This window comes from Chelonia mydas, chromosome 20 (genome assembly GCF_015237465.2).
Source record: "Chelonia mydas isolate rCheMyd1 chromosome 20, rCheMyd1.pri.v2, whole genome shotgun sequence".
NCBI lineage: Eukaryota > Metazoa > Chordata > Testudines > Cheloniidae > Chelonia > Chelonia mydas.
Genome location: NC_051260.2, coordinates 15,765,477 through 15,786,492, shown reverse-complemented (window position 1 = coordinate 15,786,492; position 21,016 = coordinate 15,765,477). Strand labels below are relative to the sequence as shown.

Sequence of the window (21,016 nt, the reverse complement as noted above, 5' to 3'; positions counted from 1 at the left end):
CGTTTGCCTTGAGCACCAAATTATCTTGATCGGCCTCCAGAGTCTCAGAGCACAAGGTGGAGCTGCTCTGACTAAACGTGGGATGTTGGAAATTCGGATCTATATTGTTTTTATTATTATTAGGTGCATTACGGTAGTGCCCGGGAGCCCAGTCGTGGCCCAGAACCCCACTGGGCTGGGCGCTGTATGCTATTTATTAGGAGCATTACGGTAGCACCTAGGAGCCCAGTCGTGGCTCAGAACCCCATCGTGCTTGGCGCTGCACAGACACAGACCAGACGGACAGGCCCTGCCCTGGGGAGCTTCCCAGCAAAGTAGAAGACAAAGAACAACAGGTGGATTCAGACAGACGAGGGAGCCCCCAGGGAAAAGGGTTCTCAGTGTTGCACCCGGGTTCCATCTCTGGGGGGCAGAGCTCCTGGTGCCGGGAGAGATCCCAGATGCATCGTTGGCATGGTTCGATTTCCATGGCTGCCTGCCTTCTGCCGGAGCCGGGAGGGGCCGGGCTGGGGGCCGGAGATGAGCCGCACCGGAAATGTGCGGCTGTGCATCTGGCGTGACAGGGATCTTCAGCTCGGTGCCGCCGTCACCTTTTCGTAGCAGGGCTAAGCTGCGGGGGAGGAGGGCTTCTGCCCCTCTTGGCTGTAGACTGCTCTGCCCCATAGGGCAAGCAGGTCCGGGCTTGCAGCAGTGGGCCTGGGCGCGGGGGAGAGTCTGCGGGGTCACAGCCTAAGCTGGGCCTGGCCCTGTTTGTTTTGTGGCTGGGTGACACACACACACACATTTTGGTGATTTAGGTCCCTTGGCATTTTTTGTAAGAGAGCAGGGGGAAGTGTCAGCTCCAGGGTCCTGGCCAGATTGGAGCAGGGCAAATTCTAGTCACGATTCCCCCAGTTGTGTGAAGGATTTTAATACATTTCCTGTGCTGAACTCCTGTCTTGTGGGGCTGTGAAAAAACTGCCACACCTCGCCTCCAGAGGTGGCTGCATTTCAGCACCAGGCGAGAGATCCCTGTATAAACAGCCTCTGCACACCACCCCAAAAGTGTCTGCTTCTCAGCCCCGGCTGATGGATCCCAGTATAAACAACCCCTATGCCCCACCCCAGAAGTGGCTGCATCTCTGTACTGGGCAAGGGATGACCGTATAACCAAATCTTAACTCTTACTCCAGAGGTGACTGGATTTTGGTGCTGGGTGAGGGATCCCTATATAAACAGCCCCACCCCAGAGGCAACTGCCTCTCCTCACTGAATGAGCATTCCCTGGGGATGCGTATCTATATAGAGCCTGAGGAGTCACACTTCGCTCTTAGCATACATGGATCGCAACGTGCTCGACAAAGGACAGCTGTGTCATTATTCCCATTTAGTAGATGGGGAAACTGAGGCACAGCGTGGGGCTTGCCCAAGCCTACCCCACTGGCCAGAGGCAGAGCTGGGGGGTCAGTTACAGACCTGGGAAGTTGAAGTGGGGGTGGGAGGACATGGGAGGGGGGGTCCATGGGGACGTCAGGAGGTGTGAGCCCCATTGCTGGTGGCTGGTGGGGGGAACGGCAGGCCCATAAGTAGTAGCTTTGGGGACTGGGAGCCCCAAGACTGCTGGCTGTTGGTGGCACAAGCGGATTGTATGCAGTTCTGGGGGGCTGTGTGGGGCATTGGGGAACTGTGGGGCAGTTGAGGGGGTCATGGGGGGGCTGTGGGTCATTTAAGGGGGGTAGGGACAGTGCAGAGCATGGGGGCTGTGGGGAATTTGAGGGGTCATGGGGGGATGTGCGGGTGGTGGTGGGCTGTGGGGCATTTGAGGGGGTTGTGGGGGGCTCTTCAGGGTGTGGGGAGGCTGTGGGGCATTTGAGGAGGTGTGGGGGACTGTGCAGGATGACGGTGGGCTGTGGGGGGCTGTTCAGGGTTTCGGGGGGGCTGTGGGGCATTTGAAGGGATTGTGGGGGGCTGTGCGGGGAGTGGGGGGCTGTGGAGCATTTGAGGAGGTTTAGGGGGGCGATGTGAGATGTGGGGCAGGGCTGAGGAGTACTCAGAGGGTCTGTGGGTGCAGTGCGAGAAGTCTAGGGGCGCTGGGAAGGGACATTTGGGGGAGGTATTATCCCATTGCTGGAGGGTGGGGAATCAGATGCCAGCGCAGCCCTACCCACCCCCCCCCCCCCCCGCCCAGCTGTGTCTCCCGCCCTGGGGGGAGGGATCAGATGGCGGGGGGGCAAGTTCCCGGCAGCGGGCGCGGTTTTGGGAACTTGCGGGCACAGCAGCTGCTGGTGCTGGAGGGAAGCCCAGTCCCCCCCCACCCCCCCTCCTCTGGAGTGGTGGGGATTGGGAGAAATCTGCCCCCATCCCGAGGAAGTCCTGGGGCTCCCAGCAGGGGGTCTGTGGGGAGCGGGGCAGGAGCTCTGGCTGTGGGGTGGGGGTGTCTCCTGGCTACTCCAGTCCCGGTTTCTCCCAGCAGGGGGCGCTGTGGTGGGGCTGGATTTAGGGCGGGGGCCCCATATTTCGGATAATGACCAGGTCCCAGCAACGCCCCCCCTCCATCCGTGTGCGGGGGGTGGGGGGCGCCTGTCCCTTTAAGGCCTGTGCTGTCCGCACACTGCGGGGGAGGGGAGCCCACGGGTGCTGCAATGCGACTGGAGGAGCCGGGTGGCAGCGCCGGGGCCCCATCCTGCTGGGGGCTGAGCATCTTCCCCGCACCCCGCCGGCCCCGTCTCCCTGGAGGCCTGGACCCCAGGGAGCGAATTAACCCCTGCAGTGCAATCTTGGGGTCCTGCGGCCCATGCCCCCCCCGAAATGGTCTCAGCTGTGGGGATCAGTGGGGAAGTGTGTGTGTCAGAGACGCGGGTGGGGCTTTCTTCTCCCAGCTGGAGTGGGCTGGTGGGAAGGAGCACCCTGGGGTGGGGGAGCGGGGCACACGTGTCTGGGGGTGTTGTACACCCAGAGGGATTTGTTCTACGCGCAAACACAGAGAAATGTTACACACAGACACACAGAATTGTTCTCCACACAGATCCACTGAAATATCTCACACACCCGGACACGGAATTTTTCCACACACACCCAGATACACACAAGCCGCGGTCCTGGAGTGTGACACGCCTAGGGAAATGTTACACACAAAGGGAAACGCTGCACACACACGATCGGAAATATGACCCACCGAACATGAGGAAGGAAGGTAACTGGGGAATTGTACACATGACACACGCGCGCACACACCAGGGAGTGTTCCCCATAGACAGACCCACATGGGGTTGTGACACAGATTTCCCACTTCCACCTTGCACGTTCTCCCATGTGCACATTGTACACTTCATACTCATGTGCCCCCCCCCAGGGGGACATACGCTAACACTACCGCTTCCTCGTCTCACGCCCTCTCGTCCACACACCTGCTCTCGCACACCCATGCCACTCACACCATCTTGTGTGTACACATTCTCACACATCCTCCCACTCTCATGTACATGGGCAAATGCTCACCCACCCTTGTTTTCACACTCACACACATGATTACACTCATGAAGGCACTCACACCCACATAGGCACACATGCTCACACACATACACACACATGCCCACCAACACGCAAACATACACATGACCAGACACAAAGGCACACCAACACACACATGCACACTTGAACAGATACACGTACACACACGCATGCACATGCATGCAAATGCACACGTGCACAGACACACACCTGCATAGACGCATGCACACACAAACACGCACATATGCAAACACACACGTGCACAGACATCTGCACACAGAGCTATTTTCTGTCTCCATGGGGGGCAGAGTACAGGAAAGGGGCCTGGAGTGAGTCCATCCCCTCTGCCCCGCCCCGTGTGTCTCCTGCTGAGATTCCCTCCTGGGCCCCGGGCCCCGCAGCCGGCAAGCAGAGACGCCCTGGCACTGCCCTTCCCAGAGCCGCACCAATTCCAGGGCTCGCAGCTGGAAGTTACGCAGGGTGGGTGAGTGGTTGTGGGGAGAGAGCTGTTCTTTCAAGTCTTGGCTCAGGGAGGGAAGTAGGGCCTAGTGGTTGGGGGGGGGGCTAGGAGCCAGGACTCCTGGGTTCCACCCCCAGCTCTGAGAGGGGAGTGGGGTGTAGTGCTTAGGGCGGGGAGGGGTTCGGCATCTGGTGCAGTTGGCCGCATCAGCCCCTTGCACGTCTGTTGAGCGAAGTGTCCGTTGGCCTCAATCAAGGCTCTTTGAGAGATTTGATTAATTTTTTCCTCCTGGATCTGAGCTTGAGACACTTGGGTCCAGATCCTCCAATGTGCGGACATATCTCCGAGGATCTGGGCCTTAGGGGGTTTGGGGAGGGGGGCAAGTGAACTTTGCATTAGGAGTGGGGGGGAGCAGGGAACAGATTCCCGGATTCCTTCCAGGATGGGAGCATCCCAGAATGTGTCGTCTGCGGAGCCCCTGGCATGCCAGCTGCTGGGCACAGTGCCCTACAGACAACCTGGGCTCCCAGGACAGACTGCCCCCCCCCCGCTGGCCCCGGCTGCAGCCAGGAGGGGACTCAGACAGACGGGCAGACAGAGTCAGACAGACAGGGAGAGTTGCTGCGGCTTGCTAATGCAATCAGGCCCTTAGCGGCCAAATGCCCCCCTGGCTGCTGCAGCTGCTGCTGGCCAAGTGGAGTCTGAGCTTGGAGGGGAGAGTCCAAGGGTGCAGGGCGGGAGGCTCAGCAGGGGGCGCTCTCCCCGCTGTCCTGATCTCCGGGTGGTGCTAGGGAAGGGTGCCCTACAGGGAGCGCGAAGTGGGGGTCAGCGCGTGGCACTTTCCCTCGCAGTCTGCCCAGTGCAGCACTAGGGGGTGCTGGGCTGCAGGGAGCTGGCTGGGGGGACTCAGTAGGGGGCGCTCTCCCCTGCCTGGCAGTGCTGACCCCAATGCCCCAGCGCCAGGCTAGGGGGCGCTGTGTGGCTGTTGCCGTTCAGATGCGCTGTAACCCCAAGGCCCCGCCTCCATGACCATCGTCAGTGGCTTGTTCGCGAGAAGCGGGGTTTTGATACCCAGGTCCTGGATTGGTTCTAACTGGGTTCACGCTTGCTTGTACCCTACCCTGCCCCTTGCTGACACAGGAGGACACAGGGTTTTCTTTGTATAAACAGCCCCCTTGCCCACCCCAGTGGCAACTGCATCTCAGTACCAGGCCAAGGGTCCCTGTATATACAGCCACCGTGCCCCACCCCAGAGGTGGCTGCATATTAGCGTCTGGCGAGGGATCCCTGTATGAACAGCTGCTGTGCCCCACCCCAGAGGTGGCTGCCTGTTAGTGCCAGGCGAGAGATCCCTGTGTGTGTGAACTACTATTAATTATTTGTACTGCGGTGGTATCTAGCAGCCCCGGGGATGGGCCAGGACCCCATTGTGCCTTGTGCTGCACTAACCCAGTAAAAATGCTCCAGTCTCTTCAGACAAAAGGGATTGTAGAAAAGAGATCAGCCCTGGGACTCCATCACCTTCTGACGATGATGCAGGGGGCAAAATCCCCTCTGCCCCCCTTCCCCCCCAGGGGCTAACTTCCCGTCCCCCATCTTGTTTTGCAGAAGGACCTGCCGTTGCCACGGAAAAGCAGCAGGTAAGCCCCTTCCGCTGCAGTGTTTGTGTGTCCCGGGATTGGGGTGGTCACCCCCCCACCCCAGACCTCCCTGCAGCAGCCTTGCAGGCCTGAGATGGGGGGTTCACTCCCCGCCTTGTGAGCCAGTGGTCAGTGTCCCGCTACAGACTTCGCACGGGACTGATCCAGGCGATTCCCTCGCTGGCTGGCTGGGGCAGAGGGGAGCTACGAACCAATCCCAGGCAAGGACCTGGCGACGTGGCCGTGGGGCAGGGGTTAATCTGCCCCTCCTGGGTCACCTTGGGGCTTTGCCCAGATCTGGCCTGGCACATCCCAGGGCCCGTGCTGGGCTCTTCCGGGTCTTTCCTCCTCTCCTGTGTTTTGGGTGCGGGCGGGCGGAGGGTTGGTTTGGGGGCGAGGTCTGGGAATGCACACCAGGCTATGCACACAACCAGCCACGGAGACACCCACATGTGCCATCGCATACATATGCTGTGTGCACAACCACACCCTACACACCCCCATACACACCACGCTACACGGAGTCTCACGTGTACTTCACGCATAACCACACCAGGCATGCACCCGGACAAACAGTCCATGCGAAACCACACACCACATACAAACTCAGTCACAGACACAACCCCATGTGCATACCCACCTCCCCCCCAGATATAGCCCCATATATAGACACACATCCCATACAGACAATCATGCACCCAGCCAGATAAATACACCCTATATACACAAATATACACTCATACAAAATAGGGACAACCGCACAGCACATACGTACACTACAGATACACACTATCTGTGTTTTGGGGAAGAGGGGCCTATACACACACACTCCAGTAACACACACAGTAACACTCACCATATAACACATACTGTGTAACACCCCCCACACACACCGTAAACACATGCACGCACACCATGTCCCCCACCCAAACAGAAACACACACAGACACACTCTAGTAACACCCACACATGCATTCTCCAGTCAGTAATATACCACACACACAAATAGACACACACACACCCGCACAGAGATGTGTCCTCGCAGAGATCACAGATGTGAAATTCATGCCAGCCGCAGATGGCAAAGGCCCCACCGCACCCCGCCGCCCCGTCTCCCTACACCCACCGCAGGGGCCAGGGATCAGCCGGGAGCTCGCTCCAGGCAGCTGGGGCTGCGTCTGTTTGTGTGTGTGGTACCTGTGTCGTGTGTGTGTCACAGCCCGGAGAGTGCACGTGTGTGTGTGTTACTAGGGTGTGCGTGTCTATTTGGGGGGATTCCATGGGGTGCATGCGTGTTGTATGGGGGGGGGGGTTGCTGGAGTGTGTGTGTTTCTGGAGAGGTTGTGTGTGTGTGTGTGTTACTGGAATGTGTGTGTTATATGGGGGGGGGGGTTGCTGGAGTGTGTGCGTGTGTGTATCTATCTCTGATCCCGCCCCCCCCCCACCCCCCCGCCATGGTCCCTTTGCCCCAAACAGCATTTCCAGCTGCATCATCGCAGCGGCCCCGGGACCAGAGCGCCCCCCCCCACGGCAGACACACCCCCAGCCCCCCTCCCAGCGCCCCCGACACACCCCCAGCCCCCCACCGCTCCCAGCGCCCCCCGACACCCCCCCAGTCCCCCACGCTCCCAGCGCCCCCCCCCGCCAGACACACCTCCAGCTCCCCCCGCTCCCAGCACCGCCCCCCCCGACACACCCCCAGCCCGGCCCCTCCCCGCTCCCAGCGCCGCCCCCCGGCTCCCCGCTCCGGCTTCTCGGAAGCCGCTCGGCGCGCTGGGCTCGGCCCCATGGCGGCCCCGGGGGGCGATGTCTGAGCCCCCGCGAGCGGCCCCGGCCGAGCTCCCGCGGCCCCGGAGCCTGGACGGCAGCATGTTCCGCCGCACCAAGAGGTACCGGGTCCGAGACACCTGCCCCCGTCCCCGCTCCCCCATCCTCCTCCATCCCCCTGCCCCTCCCTTCCCCCTTCCTCAGCCCCCCAGCCCCCCTGCCCCTCCCTCCTCCTGCTTCCTCAGCGCCCCATCGTCCTCCATCCCCCCATCATCCCCCTCCCGCTCCCCCATCCTCCTCCATCCCCCTGCCCCTCCCTTCCCCCTTCCTCAGCCCCCCTGCCCCTCCCTCCTCCTGCTTCCTCAGCGCCCCATCGTCCTCCATCCCCCCATCATCCCCCTCCCGCTCCCCCATCCTCCTCCATCCCCCTGCCCCTCCCTTCCCCCTTCCTCAGCCCCCCTGCCCCTCCCTCCTCCTGCTTCCTCAGCGCCCCATCGTCCTCCATCCCCCCATCATCCCCCTCCCCATCCCCCTGCCCCTCCCTTCCTCCCCCCATCCTCCTGCTTCCTCAGCCCCCACTCCATCCCCTCCCCTCCCTTCCTCCCCCCTCCTTCCTCAGCCCCCATCCTCCTTCCTCCTCCTGCTTCCTCAGCCCCCACTCCATCCCCTCCCCTCCCTTCCTCCCCCCTCCTTCCTCAGCCCCCCATCATTCCCCCTCCCGCATCCTCCTTCATCCTCCCTTCCCCCTCCCTCCTCATCCCCCTTCCTCCCATCCGCCATCCCTCCATCCCCTCTGTCCTGATCCTTCCATCCTTATTCCTCTCCCTTCCTCATCCCCCCTCCCCATTCTCCTCTTCCTCCATCCCCTCCCCCATCATCCCCCTCCCTCCATCTCCCCTCCTCATCCCCCATCCCCCCATCATCCCTCCATCCCCTCTGTCCTGATCCTTCCATTCCCATCCCCTCCCCCATCCTCTCCCTCCTCATCCTTTTCCCCCATCATCCCTCCATCCCCATCCCCCTCCATTCTCACCGCTCCATCCCTGTCATCCCCCTCTCCAGCCCCTCTGTCCCACCATCCTTCATCCCTCCGCCGCCCTCCTCCTCACTATCCCTCCATCTGCACCTCCTTCCCTCCATCCTGCCCTCTGGCCCCATCCCTCCATCCCACTCGCCTTCTCCTGCCGGGCTTTTCCGTCTCTTTCTCTGATGTCTTGGGGATATTTTTGTTGGGGGGTGCCAAGGATCCAGCTTCATTTTGTCCCCCCCCCACAGTGACCAACAATGATGGGGGGACAATGATGCATTCAGGGCTGATGTGGGGGTGGGGGGGCAATGTCTTTGGAGTCGGGGGGGCAGAGGCTGCTAGCTGGGGGGGTATGTTCAGAGCTGGAGGGGGGCAGATTTGGAGTGGGGGGATTCAGAGCCTGGGGGGGGGAGGCTGGGGTTATGCTGGTGATGGGGGAGGGTCCCCTGACACACCCCTCCCTCCCCCTCCCTCCCCAGATACACCTCTCCCTCCCCATACAAGCCCTCCCTCCCTCCCCCTCCGTCCTATGACACACCCTCCCTCCCTCCCCATACACTATCTATCTATCTTTCTATCTATCTATCTATCTATCTATCTATCTCACATACTCTGTTCTTTCTCAGTAACACCCCAGATCCACCCATCTCCTTGGCCCTCCAAGCTCTGCACCCTGCTAGGCCCGGGGGGCGGGACCCAGCTCTGGGGTCTGAGGGTTGTTCAATATTTCCAGCCCCTGCCCCATGGCGCCTCCTGTCTTAGGGGCCGAATAGTGTATGGGGGGGAGGGGGCTGGAGACATACATTGGAATCACAGCAAAAGAGAGCGGCCTTCCCCAGCCACCTCTAGTCTTCTGCCCCCCAGCCCCAGCCATCTGCCCCCCAGCCACCCTGTCTCCATCCACCCCCCAGGCACCTCCCTCACCTGCCACGTGCTGCCTGGCTGCTTGGAGGGGCTGGGGTGGGAGTGGGGGGCAGGGGCCTTTGGGATCAGTCTGGGGAGCATGGGGCGAGACGGGTGTGGAGCCGAGTTGGGTTCTGGTTGGTGACGTGGGCATCTTTGGGGGAGTTACACTCTGTGTGTGTGTGTGTGTGTGTGTGCGCGCGTGAGGAACAGCTACTGGTCCCTGGAGAGAGCGTGTGTTACTCCCTGTATGTGGTGTTGTGCAGTGTAATTGGTGTTTTTGTGATAGTGTGTGTGGTGGGGGAAGGGCTGATACATGCTTGTGCATTCACTGACACATGTTCACGCCCTGATGCACACCCTGACACATTCATGCACACACACTGATACCCTCATTCACACCGACACACAAGCACACACTAATGCGTACACTGACACGCTTGTGCACACGCTGACACGTTTGCACACACCCTGACACACGTGCACACCTGGACACACTTGCACATGCACCGACATGGCCTTTGCCGGCAGGGCTTGTTCTGATTGAGAGCAACCGCCCCAGCTTCCACCCATTGTTGGGTTTAAGGAGCTTCTTGGCCGACTGCATCGTCATGGAGACAGATGGACAGGGCATCACCATGGAGACAGGAGACAGACAGACAGGGCATCTCCAGGGAGACAGGGCATGGAGACAGGCAGACACCAGCTACACATCCTCTAGGACACAATACATGCACAGAAAGACACACACACATCCTTAGCCACACTCACAGCCAGACCTGACCTGGACACAACACACACAGCCACTCACACTCAGGTGCAAGAGCTCCCCCCTCCCTCCCCCCGACGCCCACCCCCCACCCCGTCACACCAGACAGGTCTTCTCATGCACACCCGGCCAACCAGAGGGGAGGCAAACACACAGCCACACACGCTCTGACACACAACAGATCTCGCTCACCCTGGTTTCAGACAAACACGGACACCTACACACTCAAACACACTGAGACACCAGGCAGACTCAGACTCCGTCAAGCACGCACACACAACGCAGACACAGCGGGAATATGTGACCCTGAGAGCGGGCTGTGGGTCGGGACGGAAGGGCACCGGCTGGGCTGCGGATGAGGAGAGCCCAGGGCTGGGCTAGCAGGGGCTGTGGGTCGGGATTGAGGGGCATCGGCGGGGGTGGGGGAGCCCAGGGGCAGGATGGCAAATCCCAGACCTACCAGCGCTCACACTAATCCCGTTGTTAACGAGCAGGCTGCTGCTAACCGACCACAGAACAATGGCTGATGGTTGTTTCAAGATGGCGGCGCAGGCCCCAGCCCTGGGGGCTCTGTGTCCAGGCTGCCCCCCTTGGTCCCAGGCTGGCACCAAAGTCACCAGCCAAGGGCGCCCTTTCTAGGGGGTGGGAGGAGCAGGGCACAGGAACCAAGGGGGCTGAGGCCAGGGTGCTTAGGGGATGGGACAGTCTAGGGTTTGGCAGTTGCCACATCATGGCCTAGACATGGTTCTCCGGTCCAGAGCTGGGGGGGGGGGATTGCCTCTGTGAAGAGCAGTGTAGGGAGTATGACACATGGCTGAGGATGCTCGTCCCAACCTGGCTGTATCACAGCAGAGGGGAGCAGCCAGCATTCCCATAATCCCCTGCTCTCCCTGGCTCTCCCGGCCCCCTTTTCCCCTCCATGGATTGTTGACTCTGAACCCTACTGATAGCCAGTTACATGTCAGCGCCGTTAAGGGTTTCACAACTGAACAGAGCAGAGGAGAAAGGAGAGTGAGCGTCGGGGGATTGGCACAATTGCTGGGCATGCTCTTGCTTCAGGGATGTGGGTGGGTGGGGCTTGGCTTAGGAGAACACGTCTATTTTATTGTCCCCAGTCTGTCCCAGTGCTGTGAGCCGTTCAACAGCCCCCACCCCAGAGACAGCTGCATCTCAGCACCCAGCAAAGAGCGGGGACAGATCTAGGTCCCTGTCAGTGCGGTATCAGAGAGGCTCTGAGCTCTGTGTATGGGCCAGGTGTTGCTGCCCGCCCAGCCAATGGGCACCAGAGCCCAGCCGCTAATAAATAATCCTCAGTGAGGCAGATGAATTACCCCAGAAGAGGCATTGGCTAGAACTCTGCAGGGCCCCGTGGGCCGAAGCAGCGACCGGAGCTGATGGTGGGCGAGCAAACTGTCAGTGAGAGACTGGTAGGGCCACGGCTCTGCGGTGCCCCTTGCTCCGGACCTGCAGCCCCCTGCCTCCCCAGCTCTGCCAGTGCCCCTCGCTCCTGACCCACAGCCCCCTGCTATTCCAGCCCTGCCCCCCCAGCTCTGCCAGTGCCCCTCGGTCCTGACCTGCAGCCTCCTGCCCCCCCAGCTCTGCCAGTGCCCCTCGCTCCCGACCCGCAGCCCCCTGCTATTCCAGCCCTGCCCCCCCAGCTCTGCCGGTGCCCCTTGCTCCGGACCTGCAGCCCCCTGCCTCCCCAGCTCTGCCAGTGCCCCTCGCTCCTGACCCACAGCCCCCTGCTATTCCAGCCCTGCCCCCCCAGCTCTGCCAGTGCCCCTCGGTCCTGACCTGCAGCCTCCTGCCCCCCCAGCTCTGCCAGTGCCCCTCGCTCCCGACCCGCAGCCCCCTGCTATTCCAGCCCTGCCCCCCCAGCTCTGCCGGTGCCCCTCGCTCCCGACCCGCAGCCCCCTGCCCCCCCAGCTCTGCCAGTGCCCCTCGGTCCTGACCTGCAGCCTCCTGCTATTCCAGCCCTGCCCCCCCAGCTCTGCCAGTGCCCCTCGCGCCCGACGCGCAGCCCCCTGCCCCCCCAGCTCTGCCAGTGCCCCTCGGTCCTGACCCGCAGCCCCCTGCTATTCCAGCCCTGCCCCCCCAGCTCTGCCGGTGCCCCTCGCTCCCGACCCGCAGCCCCCTGCCCCCCCAGCTCTGCCAGTGCCCCTCATTCCTGGCACTCCCCTTCTCCATCTCTGTTTATTGCACCTCAATCCTGATTTATCTCTGGGGTGTTTCTCTGTGGGGGGGAAGGGGGAGGTCAGGACTCCTGGGTTCCATTCCCAGCTCTGTCACTGACTCCCTGTGTGACCTTGGGCGAGTTACCTCGTTCGTCACCTCGGCCATGAGCCGGCTCTGGGGTGGAGCCTGGCAGCTGGGTAGGAGCCCAGAGCAAGGCAGGACCAGCAGTAGAATGTGCGTGATGGGGCTGGGGGAGGGGGGAATGTCAGGGCCAGATAATTTAGGCAGGACCCTGGGGTCAGCTTGTGAGAGACGTCCTGGAGTCTGTTCATGACAGGGCATGAAAACACAATGCAAGAGTGAGGGAATAGAACCCAGGAGTCCTGCCCACCCCCAGTAGGCCCCACTCCCCTCACAGAGCCAGAGATAGAACCCAGGAGTCCTGGCGCCCAGCCCCTCCCCCCACTACACTCCCTTCCCCTCGCAGAGCTAGAGATAGAACCCAGGAGTCCTGGCTCCCAGTGCCCGTCCCCCTGCCCCCACTGGGCCCCACTCTCCTCGCAGAGCTGGAGATAGAACCCAAGAGTCCTGCCCCCCTGGCCCCCCTCCCCTCACAGAGCTGGGACCGGATGCAGTCCCCCTTTCTGAAGCTGAAGTGAAGGATGTAAGTCGATGGGGAGCCTGGCCCTGGGAGAAGAGTGATGTCTAGTGGTTAGCGCAGGGAGGGACTGGGAGCCCAGCAGCCCTTGCCTTGGTGCGGGGTGGGGGGAATCGGGAGTGGCGTCTGTCCCCATCACTGCCCCACCCCCAGCTGGTCTCGATTCATTTTGTCCATTCCTGCACTGGAAATAGCACACGAAAAAACTCCAGAGCCCAGAAGAAATCGAGATGGGAACGGCTGGGAGGGGCCCTACTGCTTAGTGTGGGGGCGGGGGGCTGGGAGCCAGGACTCCTGGGTTCTATCCCTGGTGCTGGGAGCAAAGCAGAGCTCAGGGTTTCTAGTCCTGGGCCTGAGGGAGTAGAGAAGACCCTGAAGGGGAGCTGTCTCTTGAAATTCCCTTGATCCCATGCTGGCTTTGGGACTGGGGTCAGACTCCATTTCCCCCTAGCCCCCGAGCTGGCCCACTGAGTCCGGTCCCCCCTTCTCTTGTTCCTTCCCTTCTCTGCAGCTGCCGAACCAGTAACAGGAAGAGCCTGATCCTGACCAGCACGTCCCCGACACTGCCGCGGCCCCACTCCCCCATCCCGGGTCACATCGGTGAGTTCCCCCAGCCTGGGACGCCATCCATCCAGCGTCGCCCCAGCCATGCTGCTCCGTAGCCAGCAGGGGGAGCTCTTGCTCGAGGCATCACAACTTGCCCCCACCAAGGGCGGCTCCCTTCCCGCACTAAGCCAGCCCTGCCAGGGGCCCAGCTGGGCCTGGGGCTGCTCCCATCACCCAACGGCTGCTCAGCTCTTCGTCTAGCTCCATCTCTGGAGCCTAGTGTCTGGCTTCCCATCCATCTGTCTGGCTGTCTATCCATTTATCACAGCGTCCATTGATCCATTCATCAGTGTATCCATCCATCCATCCATCCATCCATCCATCCATCCAACCATCTCTTTCAATCCATCCATCCATCCATCTCTTTCAATCCATCCATCGATCCATCCATCCACTCATGAGTCCATCCATCCAACCATGTCTTTCAATCCATCCATCCAACCATCCAACCATCTCCTTCAATCCATCCATCCATCCAACCATCCCTCCATCCATCCTTCTCTTTCAATCCATCCATCCATCCAACCATCTCTTTCAATCCATCCATCCATCCATGAGTCCATCCATCCATCCAACCATTTCTTTCAATCCATCCATCTCTTTCAAGCAATCCATCCATCCATCCATCTCTTTCAATCCATCCATCTCTTTCAAGCAATCCATCCATCCATCCATCTCTTTCAATCCATCTCTTTCAATCCATCCATCCATCCATCACTTAAGCAGTGTTGCCATCCTTTTGTCCATCCACTCATCCATCTGTCTACCAATCCATCTCTCCATTCTTCCATCCACTGTCCACCTCGCTACAGTCCATCCATCCATTCTTCTGTCTTTCAGATCGTCCATCCATTCATGAGTCCATCCATTCATCCATCTCTCCATCTAGCCTTCTGCCCATCTATCTACCAGTCTATCCATTTGTCCATTCTTCTGTCAGCCCATCCATCCATCCATTTATCTATCTGCTAATACAGCTGTCTGTCCATTGACAGAGTCTCCATCCATCCATCTCTTTCTTATGCCCCCATCACCACTTTCTCCAACAGCCAACACATCCAGGCTCCTTTGCCTAGCATTAGTGCCTCCCACCCCATTGGCTGCTCTTGGGAGGAAGTGGGAACAGCAGCCAATAGCAATCCAGTCCACCCCCCTGTGGCTCTGCCCTCTTGGGAGGGGTCTTGGAGGATGAGTGGCTCCATGGGGGCAGCATGTGATGTTGGTGGCAGCGGTGGGATGCTATCTGTTGGGGGATACTAACATACTCTATGTCTGTCTGTCATCCCCTGCTCCCTCTCCCTCGCAGGCAGCAGCCCCCTGGACAGCCCGAGGAACTTCTCCCCCAACGCACCCGCCCACTTCTCCTTCACCTCTTCGCGCAGGTAAGGGCTGCGCCGCCCCCTTGATGCCAGTCTCTGGGGAGTGGAATGAGTTTACCGGGCCTCAGCCCAGTTCCCAGGAGTCTTCACCATAAACAACCCTCTCCCTCCACAGCTAGCTGACACCCTCCCACCTTGCCAGCAGCCTCAGCACTGAGACTGAGGCCTCAACTGGCTCTAGAGCTGGAGAGAGAACCCAGGAGTCCTGACTCCCATCCCCTCCCCCCCACTCTACCCATTACACCCTACTCCCCTCCTATAGCTGGTAATAGAACCCAGGAGTCCTAGCTCCCAGCCCCCTCCATGCTCTAACCACTAGACCCCATGCCCCTCCCAGAGCTGGGGATAGAACCCAGGAATCCTGACTCCCATCCAATCCCCTGGCCCATGCAACACTTGGGAACGTAGGAGCCTACGCCCCATCTGCTCCCTGCTCTGATTACAGCCCTGCCCGCCCACACCAGCCCCTGCCAAGAGCCCGGGAGAAATGGCACCATCTCCTCCTGGAGCAGCTGGGCTCACCTGGCCGGCAGGTCCCTGGCTGTGGGGTCCTGGCGTCCCTCGGACGAACCAACTGGTGGGAAGTGCCTTTCCCTTCCCCATTCTGGCCCATGGGGCGCGAGGTCTGTCCCTCCGCATGGCCCCGGCGCTGGGACAGGGCGAGGGACTGGTGGAGCCTGCTTGGGCCAAATCCAGGAAGGGATTGTGAGCAGGACAGGGCCTGGGAGCCAGGACTCCTGGGTTCTGTGCCCAGCTCTGGGAGGGGAGTGGGGTCTAGTGGTTAGAGCTGGGGTCTGGGAGCTGGGACTCCTGGGTTCTATCTCCAGCTCTGCGAGGGGAGGGGGGTGTAGTGGGGGGAGGGGCTGGGCACCAGGACTCCTGGGTTCTATCTCTGGCTCTGCTAATCCTCCATCTCCCAATGGTTAATTAACACCTCTATCTTTCCCAGTGGCCCCTTGTGTGAGCCCCGAGCCCTCAGGGGTCCCCATGTAGCTGTTGCGGTGGGGCATTGCCTGCCACCTCTGCTCAGCCCCGTTCTCCCACATCCCACATGCCAGGCAGCAGCTCCAAGCCCCTGGCACTGGGGGCGGCTGGGCTGGACTGGGGCTGCGGTCCTCGCTGCTCTCTGGAGACTGGATCCCCCGGAAGGGCTGGATCCCCCTAGACTGGATCCCCTCACGCTCCCCTGTTTGGTCCCCTCAGGGCAGACGGACGCCGCTGGTCTCTGGCTTCCCTTCCCTCGTCCGGATATGGAACCAACACCCCCAGCTCCACCGTGTCGGTGAGTGTCATGCCCCCAGACAGGCGGGTAGGGCCCCGCTGGCCCCTGGCGGTCAGTGCTGGCCCCTGTGAGGTGCTTGGGGGCCTGTGCGGCAGGGAACGGGGCAGGGAGTCAGCAGGGGGCGCTCTCCTCACTCTGTCAGGGCTGGTTTGGGTGCAGCACTAGGGGGCGCTGTGCTGCAGTTACAATAGGACGTTGGAGCCTCATTCACTTCTTCTCCTAAGTGGCGGTTAATTACCTGACACGCCCCACCCCAGAGGTGGCTGCACCTCGGTGACGGGTCCCTGTCGAACCCTCCTCTTTCTCTCCCTCCCTAGTCGTCCTGCTCCTCCCAGGAGCGGCTGCACCAGCTGCCCTACCAGCCCACCATGGACGAGCTGCATTTCCTCTCCAAGCACTTCGGCAGCACCGAGAGCATCACGGACGACGATGGAGGGCGGCGCTCCCCCGCCGTGCGCCCCCGGTCCCGGAGCCTCAGGTACTGCAGGAGCAGAGGGGACGCCCCCATCTCCCCAGCCCCTGTTCCCTTCCCCCGGGCCCCTTGGGCTGGGGTCACATAGGAGACTTGCCATGGAAATCTGTCTGCTGTAGGGGCAGGGGGCTCAGCAGCGGGGCACCCTCCCCCCGGCAGTCGGTGCTGGCCCCAGTGTGGTGCTAGGGGGTGCTGTGCTGCGGGAAGTGGGGTCTCAGTAGGGGGCGCTCTCCTTTCGTAGCCAGTGCTGACCCTAGAGCCGCAGCAGGGTGATAGGGAGAGCGATCGAGGGCTTAGCAGGGGGCGCCCTCCCTTGTGCAAAGCCTTTCTGGTGTGACAGCTACCAGGTCTCCACCCCAGAGGTGGCTGCATCTCAGCGCCGGGTGGGTGGTTTCTGGGAGGTGGGAGGCTCTGGGGGGAACACGGTGGGGAGCACGGAGATGTAACACCATGTGACTCCTCCCTTCCTCTCTGCCGTGCAGCCCGGGCCGCTCCCCCTCCTCTCACGACAATGAGATAGTGATGATGAACCATGTGTACAAGGAACGGTTCCCCAAGGTACGGCCCGGGTGTGGGGTGGGGGGGAGAACAGGCCCTGAGGGCAGCGCAGGAGACAAGGGCCCAGGGGTACAGCAGGGGTGGGGGCCCGGGGGCCTTGCAGAGTCCAGCGGACAGGGGCCCAGTGGTACAGCAGGGGTGGGGGCCTGGAGGCCTGGCAGAGTCCAGCGGGCGGGGGCCCAGGGAGCAGGGGTGGGGGCCCGGGGGCCTGGCAGAGGCTAGCGGACGGGGGCCCAGGGGCACAGCAGGGAAGCCCTGTGCCCTGGTGTGGGATTCACCAGCGAAGGGCTGACAGGGCCTGGCCAGGGAGAGGCCTCCGAGGTCCCTGCAGCGCCTGTGGGTGAAGCTCCCAGCTGTGAGTCTCTGGGCGAGGGGGATCGGGCAGGACGGGCTGAGCAGGACCCTGGGGTCCCCATGGGGAGGTGGGGGTGTCCAGCTGAACCCTCTGGGGGGTCCTTTGGGAAGGGAGCCCTCTAGTGGTGATATGTGGTACAACCGCTGCCTGCTCCCTCCGGGGATTCCATGGGGACCCTGCCCCACATTCCCCTCAGTGTCTCGTTCACCCCTGGGACCAAGGGACAGAGGTCTGGGGGGGTCTAGCCAAGGTTCGGTTGCAACAGGCCAGGTGACGCCTTCCCAACTCTTGGGTTCCATCTTGGCTTGGGGGTGGGGGTGGGGGGGGAAGTGTAGTGGTTAGAGCAGGGGGCTGGCAGCCCGGACTCCTGGGTTCTGCCCTGGCTCAGGGAGGGCAGTGGGGTCCAGTGGTTAGAGCAGGGGGCTGGGAGCCAGGACTCCTGGGTTCTGCCCTGGTTCAGGGAGGGCAGTGGTTCCTGCTCAGAGCAGCCTGGTCTCTGGGGTAAACTCCCCCTGGCCCCCGGTGCCGGCTCAGTAGAGTCTCCCCATCTCCCACCCCGGCCAGGCCACGGCGCAGATGGAGGAGAAGCTGCAGGATTTCATCACGGCCTTCGAGCCAGACAGCGTCCTGCCCCTGGCCGACGGGGCCCTCAGCTTCATCCACCACCAGGTGATCGAGCTGGCCCGGGACTGTCTGGCCAAGGCCCGCGAGGGACTCATCTCCAGCATCTACTTCTACGAGCTGCAGGAGAACATGGAGAAGCTGCTGCAGGACGTGAGCGGGGGGTGGGGGGGCTGCCAGGGGGTGTGGAGCAGGGGTGAGGGGAGCGGGGTGATGGGAGGTGACGGCAGCGGGGTGGGGCAGCGGGGCTGTGACAGGAGTGGGGTGGGGGGTGATGGGGCAGTGGGGCTGTGATGGGGGTCACAGGGATGCGATGGGAGCAGGAGGGTGCCGGGGGACATGATGAGGGCCCTGGGCGTGAAGCGAGTGGCGTGGGGGGTGGTGGCTAGGGGCATTGGGGGCGGGGCAGGAGGGCAGGCTCTCTGGGGCAGGCCGAGGACATAGGGCCGGCATGGGCTGCCTCTCACCTCCCCTCTCCCCCGTCCCCAGGCCTACGAGCGCTCGGAGAGCCTGGAAGTTGCCTTCGTGACCCAGCTGGTGAAGAAGCTTCTGATCATCATCTCTCGCCCAGCGCGGCTCCTGGAGTGCCTGGTGAGGGGGGCGGGAGCATGGGGGGGGGGAAGCTGCCCCCCACTCCGCTGACCCCTGCGCTAGGGTCCGGGGCTCTGCTCTGGGACACCCAGCTCCCAGCCCTGCTGCCCGTCAGAGTGACATGCTGCTACCATCCCTGCTCTGACCCTAAATCCTATGCCAAGCCCCAGCTCTAACCGCTAGTCCCCGCTCCCCTCCCGGAGCTGGGAGAGAACCCAGGAGTCCTGGCTCCCAGCCCCCCTACTCTGCCTACTAACCCCCGCTCTCCTCCCGGAGCTGGGAGAGAACCCAGGAGTCCTGGTCTCCAGGCCCCTGCTTTAAGCACTAGACCCCCCTGCTCGTCCCCCAGAGCCAGGGGAGAACCCAGGAGTCCTGGTTCCCAGTCCCACCCCCACTCTACCCACCCCTCTAACTCCATTCTGTGCCTGCCCCCCAGCTCCCCCACTCACACCCCTATGCCTGCCCCTACCTGTCTATGTTGCCCCATAGCCATCCCCAAACCTGGCACCCATGCCAGCCAATCCGAGGGCACCCAGCCGGTTACCCTGACAACAACGAGCTAGCCAGTGACTGGGCTGCTGCCTTGGCCCAATGGCGAGCAAGCTGGCAGCAGGGGGCGGTGTGGCATTGGCCAAGGCAGGTTGCTGATGCGGCCTGTTGCTGTGGCAACAGCCATCGCTGCCCAGTTGCTAGAGGGCCGTCATGGCAACAGAGACAGGCAGAGGCATCCTCCAACGGGGATCTTCCCCCCCTCACCCCGCCATGGTTTTGATGCTGGGAATAGGGGGTGGGCATGTAACTAGCCCCTCTGCCCTGCACCCCGAGAGCCCCAGCCGTCTACCTCGCCAATCAGTGAGTGACCCCCGCTTCACCCCAGGACATGGGGCGGGGAGAGCCAGGGGGAGGGTCTGGCAGCTTCTGAGACGGTGACAAAGGACACAGCCGTGTGTGTGTGTGTGTGTGTGTGTGTGTGTGTGTGTGTGTGTGTGTGTGTGTGTGAGAGAGAGTCCCCTTACAAACACCCAAAATACACCCACCAACACCCCCGCACAAAGACACCTGAAACACCACCACACCCCCCCACCAACATCCGACACACAAGAAGAGCTCTGTGTAGCTCGAAAGCTTGTCTTTCTCACCAAGAGAAGTTGGTCCAATAAAGGATATTTCCTCACCCACCTTGTCATGCTACACACCCCAACACACATACACCCCTGAAACACATGTACACCCCCCACACACGTGACACCCCCCCACACACACCTGAAACAGACACACACACACCAACACACGTCCAAATCCCTGAAACACAAATACACCCCCCCCACACACCCAAAACAGACATGCACAAATACCTGAAACAGACACAGAGACACGCCAACACCCCCCCCCCCAACAGAAGTGTGCACAAATGCCTGCAAGGCCTGATCTGACACACCCACACCTCTGAAACACACAAAGGCACAAACACCTGATACATACCTGCACAGAACTGCCTGACACACACTCACTCACATACCCACCCCTGATACGCCCATACAGACTGATGCAAACACTGGCACCCCACCCGCTGTGCCCCCGGCTGGCAGTCCCTGGTCTGCCAGCAGGAACGGGTGTGTAGGCAGAGCCCCAGTGCCCCGCTCCCACCCTCACCCTGCTCGCTGACCTAGTAACCGCCCTCCTCGTGTGCAGATCCGAAGTTGGGGCACCCCTCCCCAGTGCCTGCTCTCGGACACAAGGGGAGCCCTGGGGTGTCTCCCCAGCCTGCAGGGTCCCTATATGGGGGTGTGGCCCCCCTGCCTGCCCATTAGTGACGGGGCTGGGTGGCCCTGCCGGCGTCTTGCAGGAGTTTAATCCCGAGGAGTTTTACCACCTGCTGGAGGCGGCTGAGGATCACGCCAAGGAGGGACACCTGATGAAGACGGACATCCCCCGCTACATCATCAGCCAGCTGGGCCTCACCCGCGACCCCTTCACAGGTAACCCCAGCAGGGGAGTGGGGCATGGGGACCGGTGCCTGCTGCAGCCAGCCCTGTGCTAGTGAGCATGCGTGTTGCCATTGCACAAGTGTGAGTGATGGCGTGCGTGTGTCTTAGCATGCATGTGTGCGTGATTGCGGGTGCGTGTGTGACTGTGTGTTAGCATTCATGTGTGTAAGATTGCACGTGGGTGTGTGACTGCACGTGTGTTATCATACGTGTGTGTGTGTGTGATTGCATGTGGGTGTGTGACTCTGTGCGTTAGCAGGCATGCGTCTGCGCTTG

General features: G+C 61.5%; 1 protein-coding gene across 2 annotated transcripts in view; it reads left to right on the top strand.

Moving 5' to 3' along the window:
- Positions 1–21,016, top strand: part of MAST1 (microtubule associated serine/threonine kinase 1) — a 44,035-nt gene that overhangs the window by 3,134 nt on the left and 19,885 nt on the right. The window contains exons 2-10 of one of the 2 annotated variants that reach the window (XM_037888090.2): positions 5,558–5,589; positions 13,400–13,488; positions 14,801–14,876; positions 16,077–16,155; positions 16,473–16,633; positions 17,110–17,185; positions 18,105–18,314; positions 18,651–18,752; positions 20,599–20,731. In XM_037888090.2, the coding sequence (XP_037744018.1) occupies positions 5,558–5,589; positions 13,400–13,488; positions 14,801–14,876; positions 16,077–16,155; positions 16,473–16,633; positions 17,110–17,185; positions 18,105–18,314; positions 18,651–18,752; positions 20,599–20,731 (958 nt within the window). Of the gene's footprint in view, positions 1–5,557; positions 5,590–7,331; positions 7,479–13,399; positions 13,489–14,800; positions 14,877–16,076; positions 16,156–16,472; positions 16,634–17,109; positions 17,186–18,104; positions 18,315–18,650; positions 18,753–20,598; positions 20,732–21,016 lie in introns of those variants that run through there. The other variant, XM_037888089.2, reaches the window with a different exon arrangement.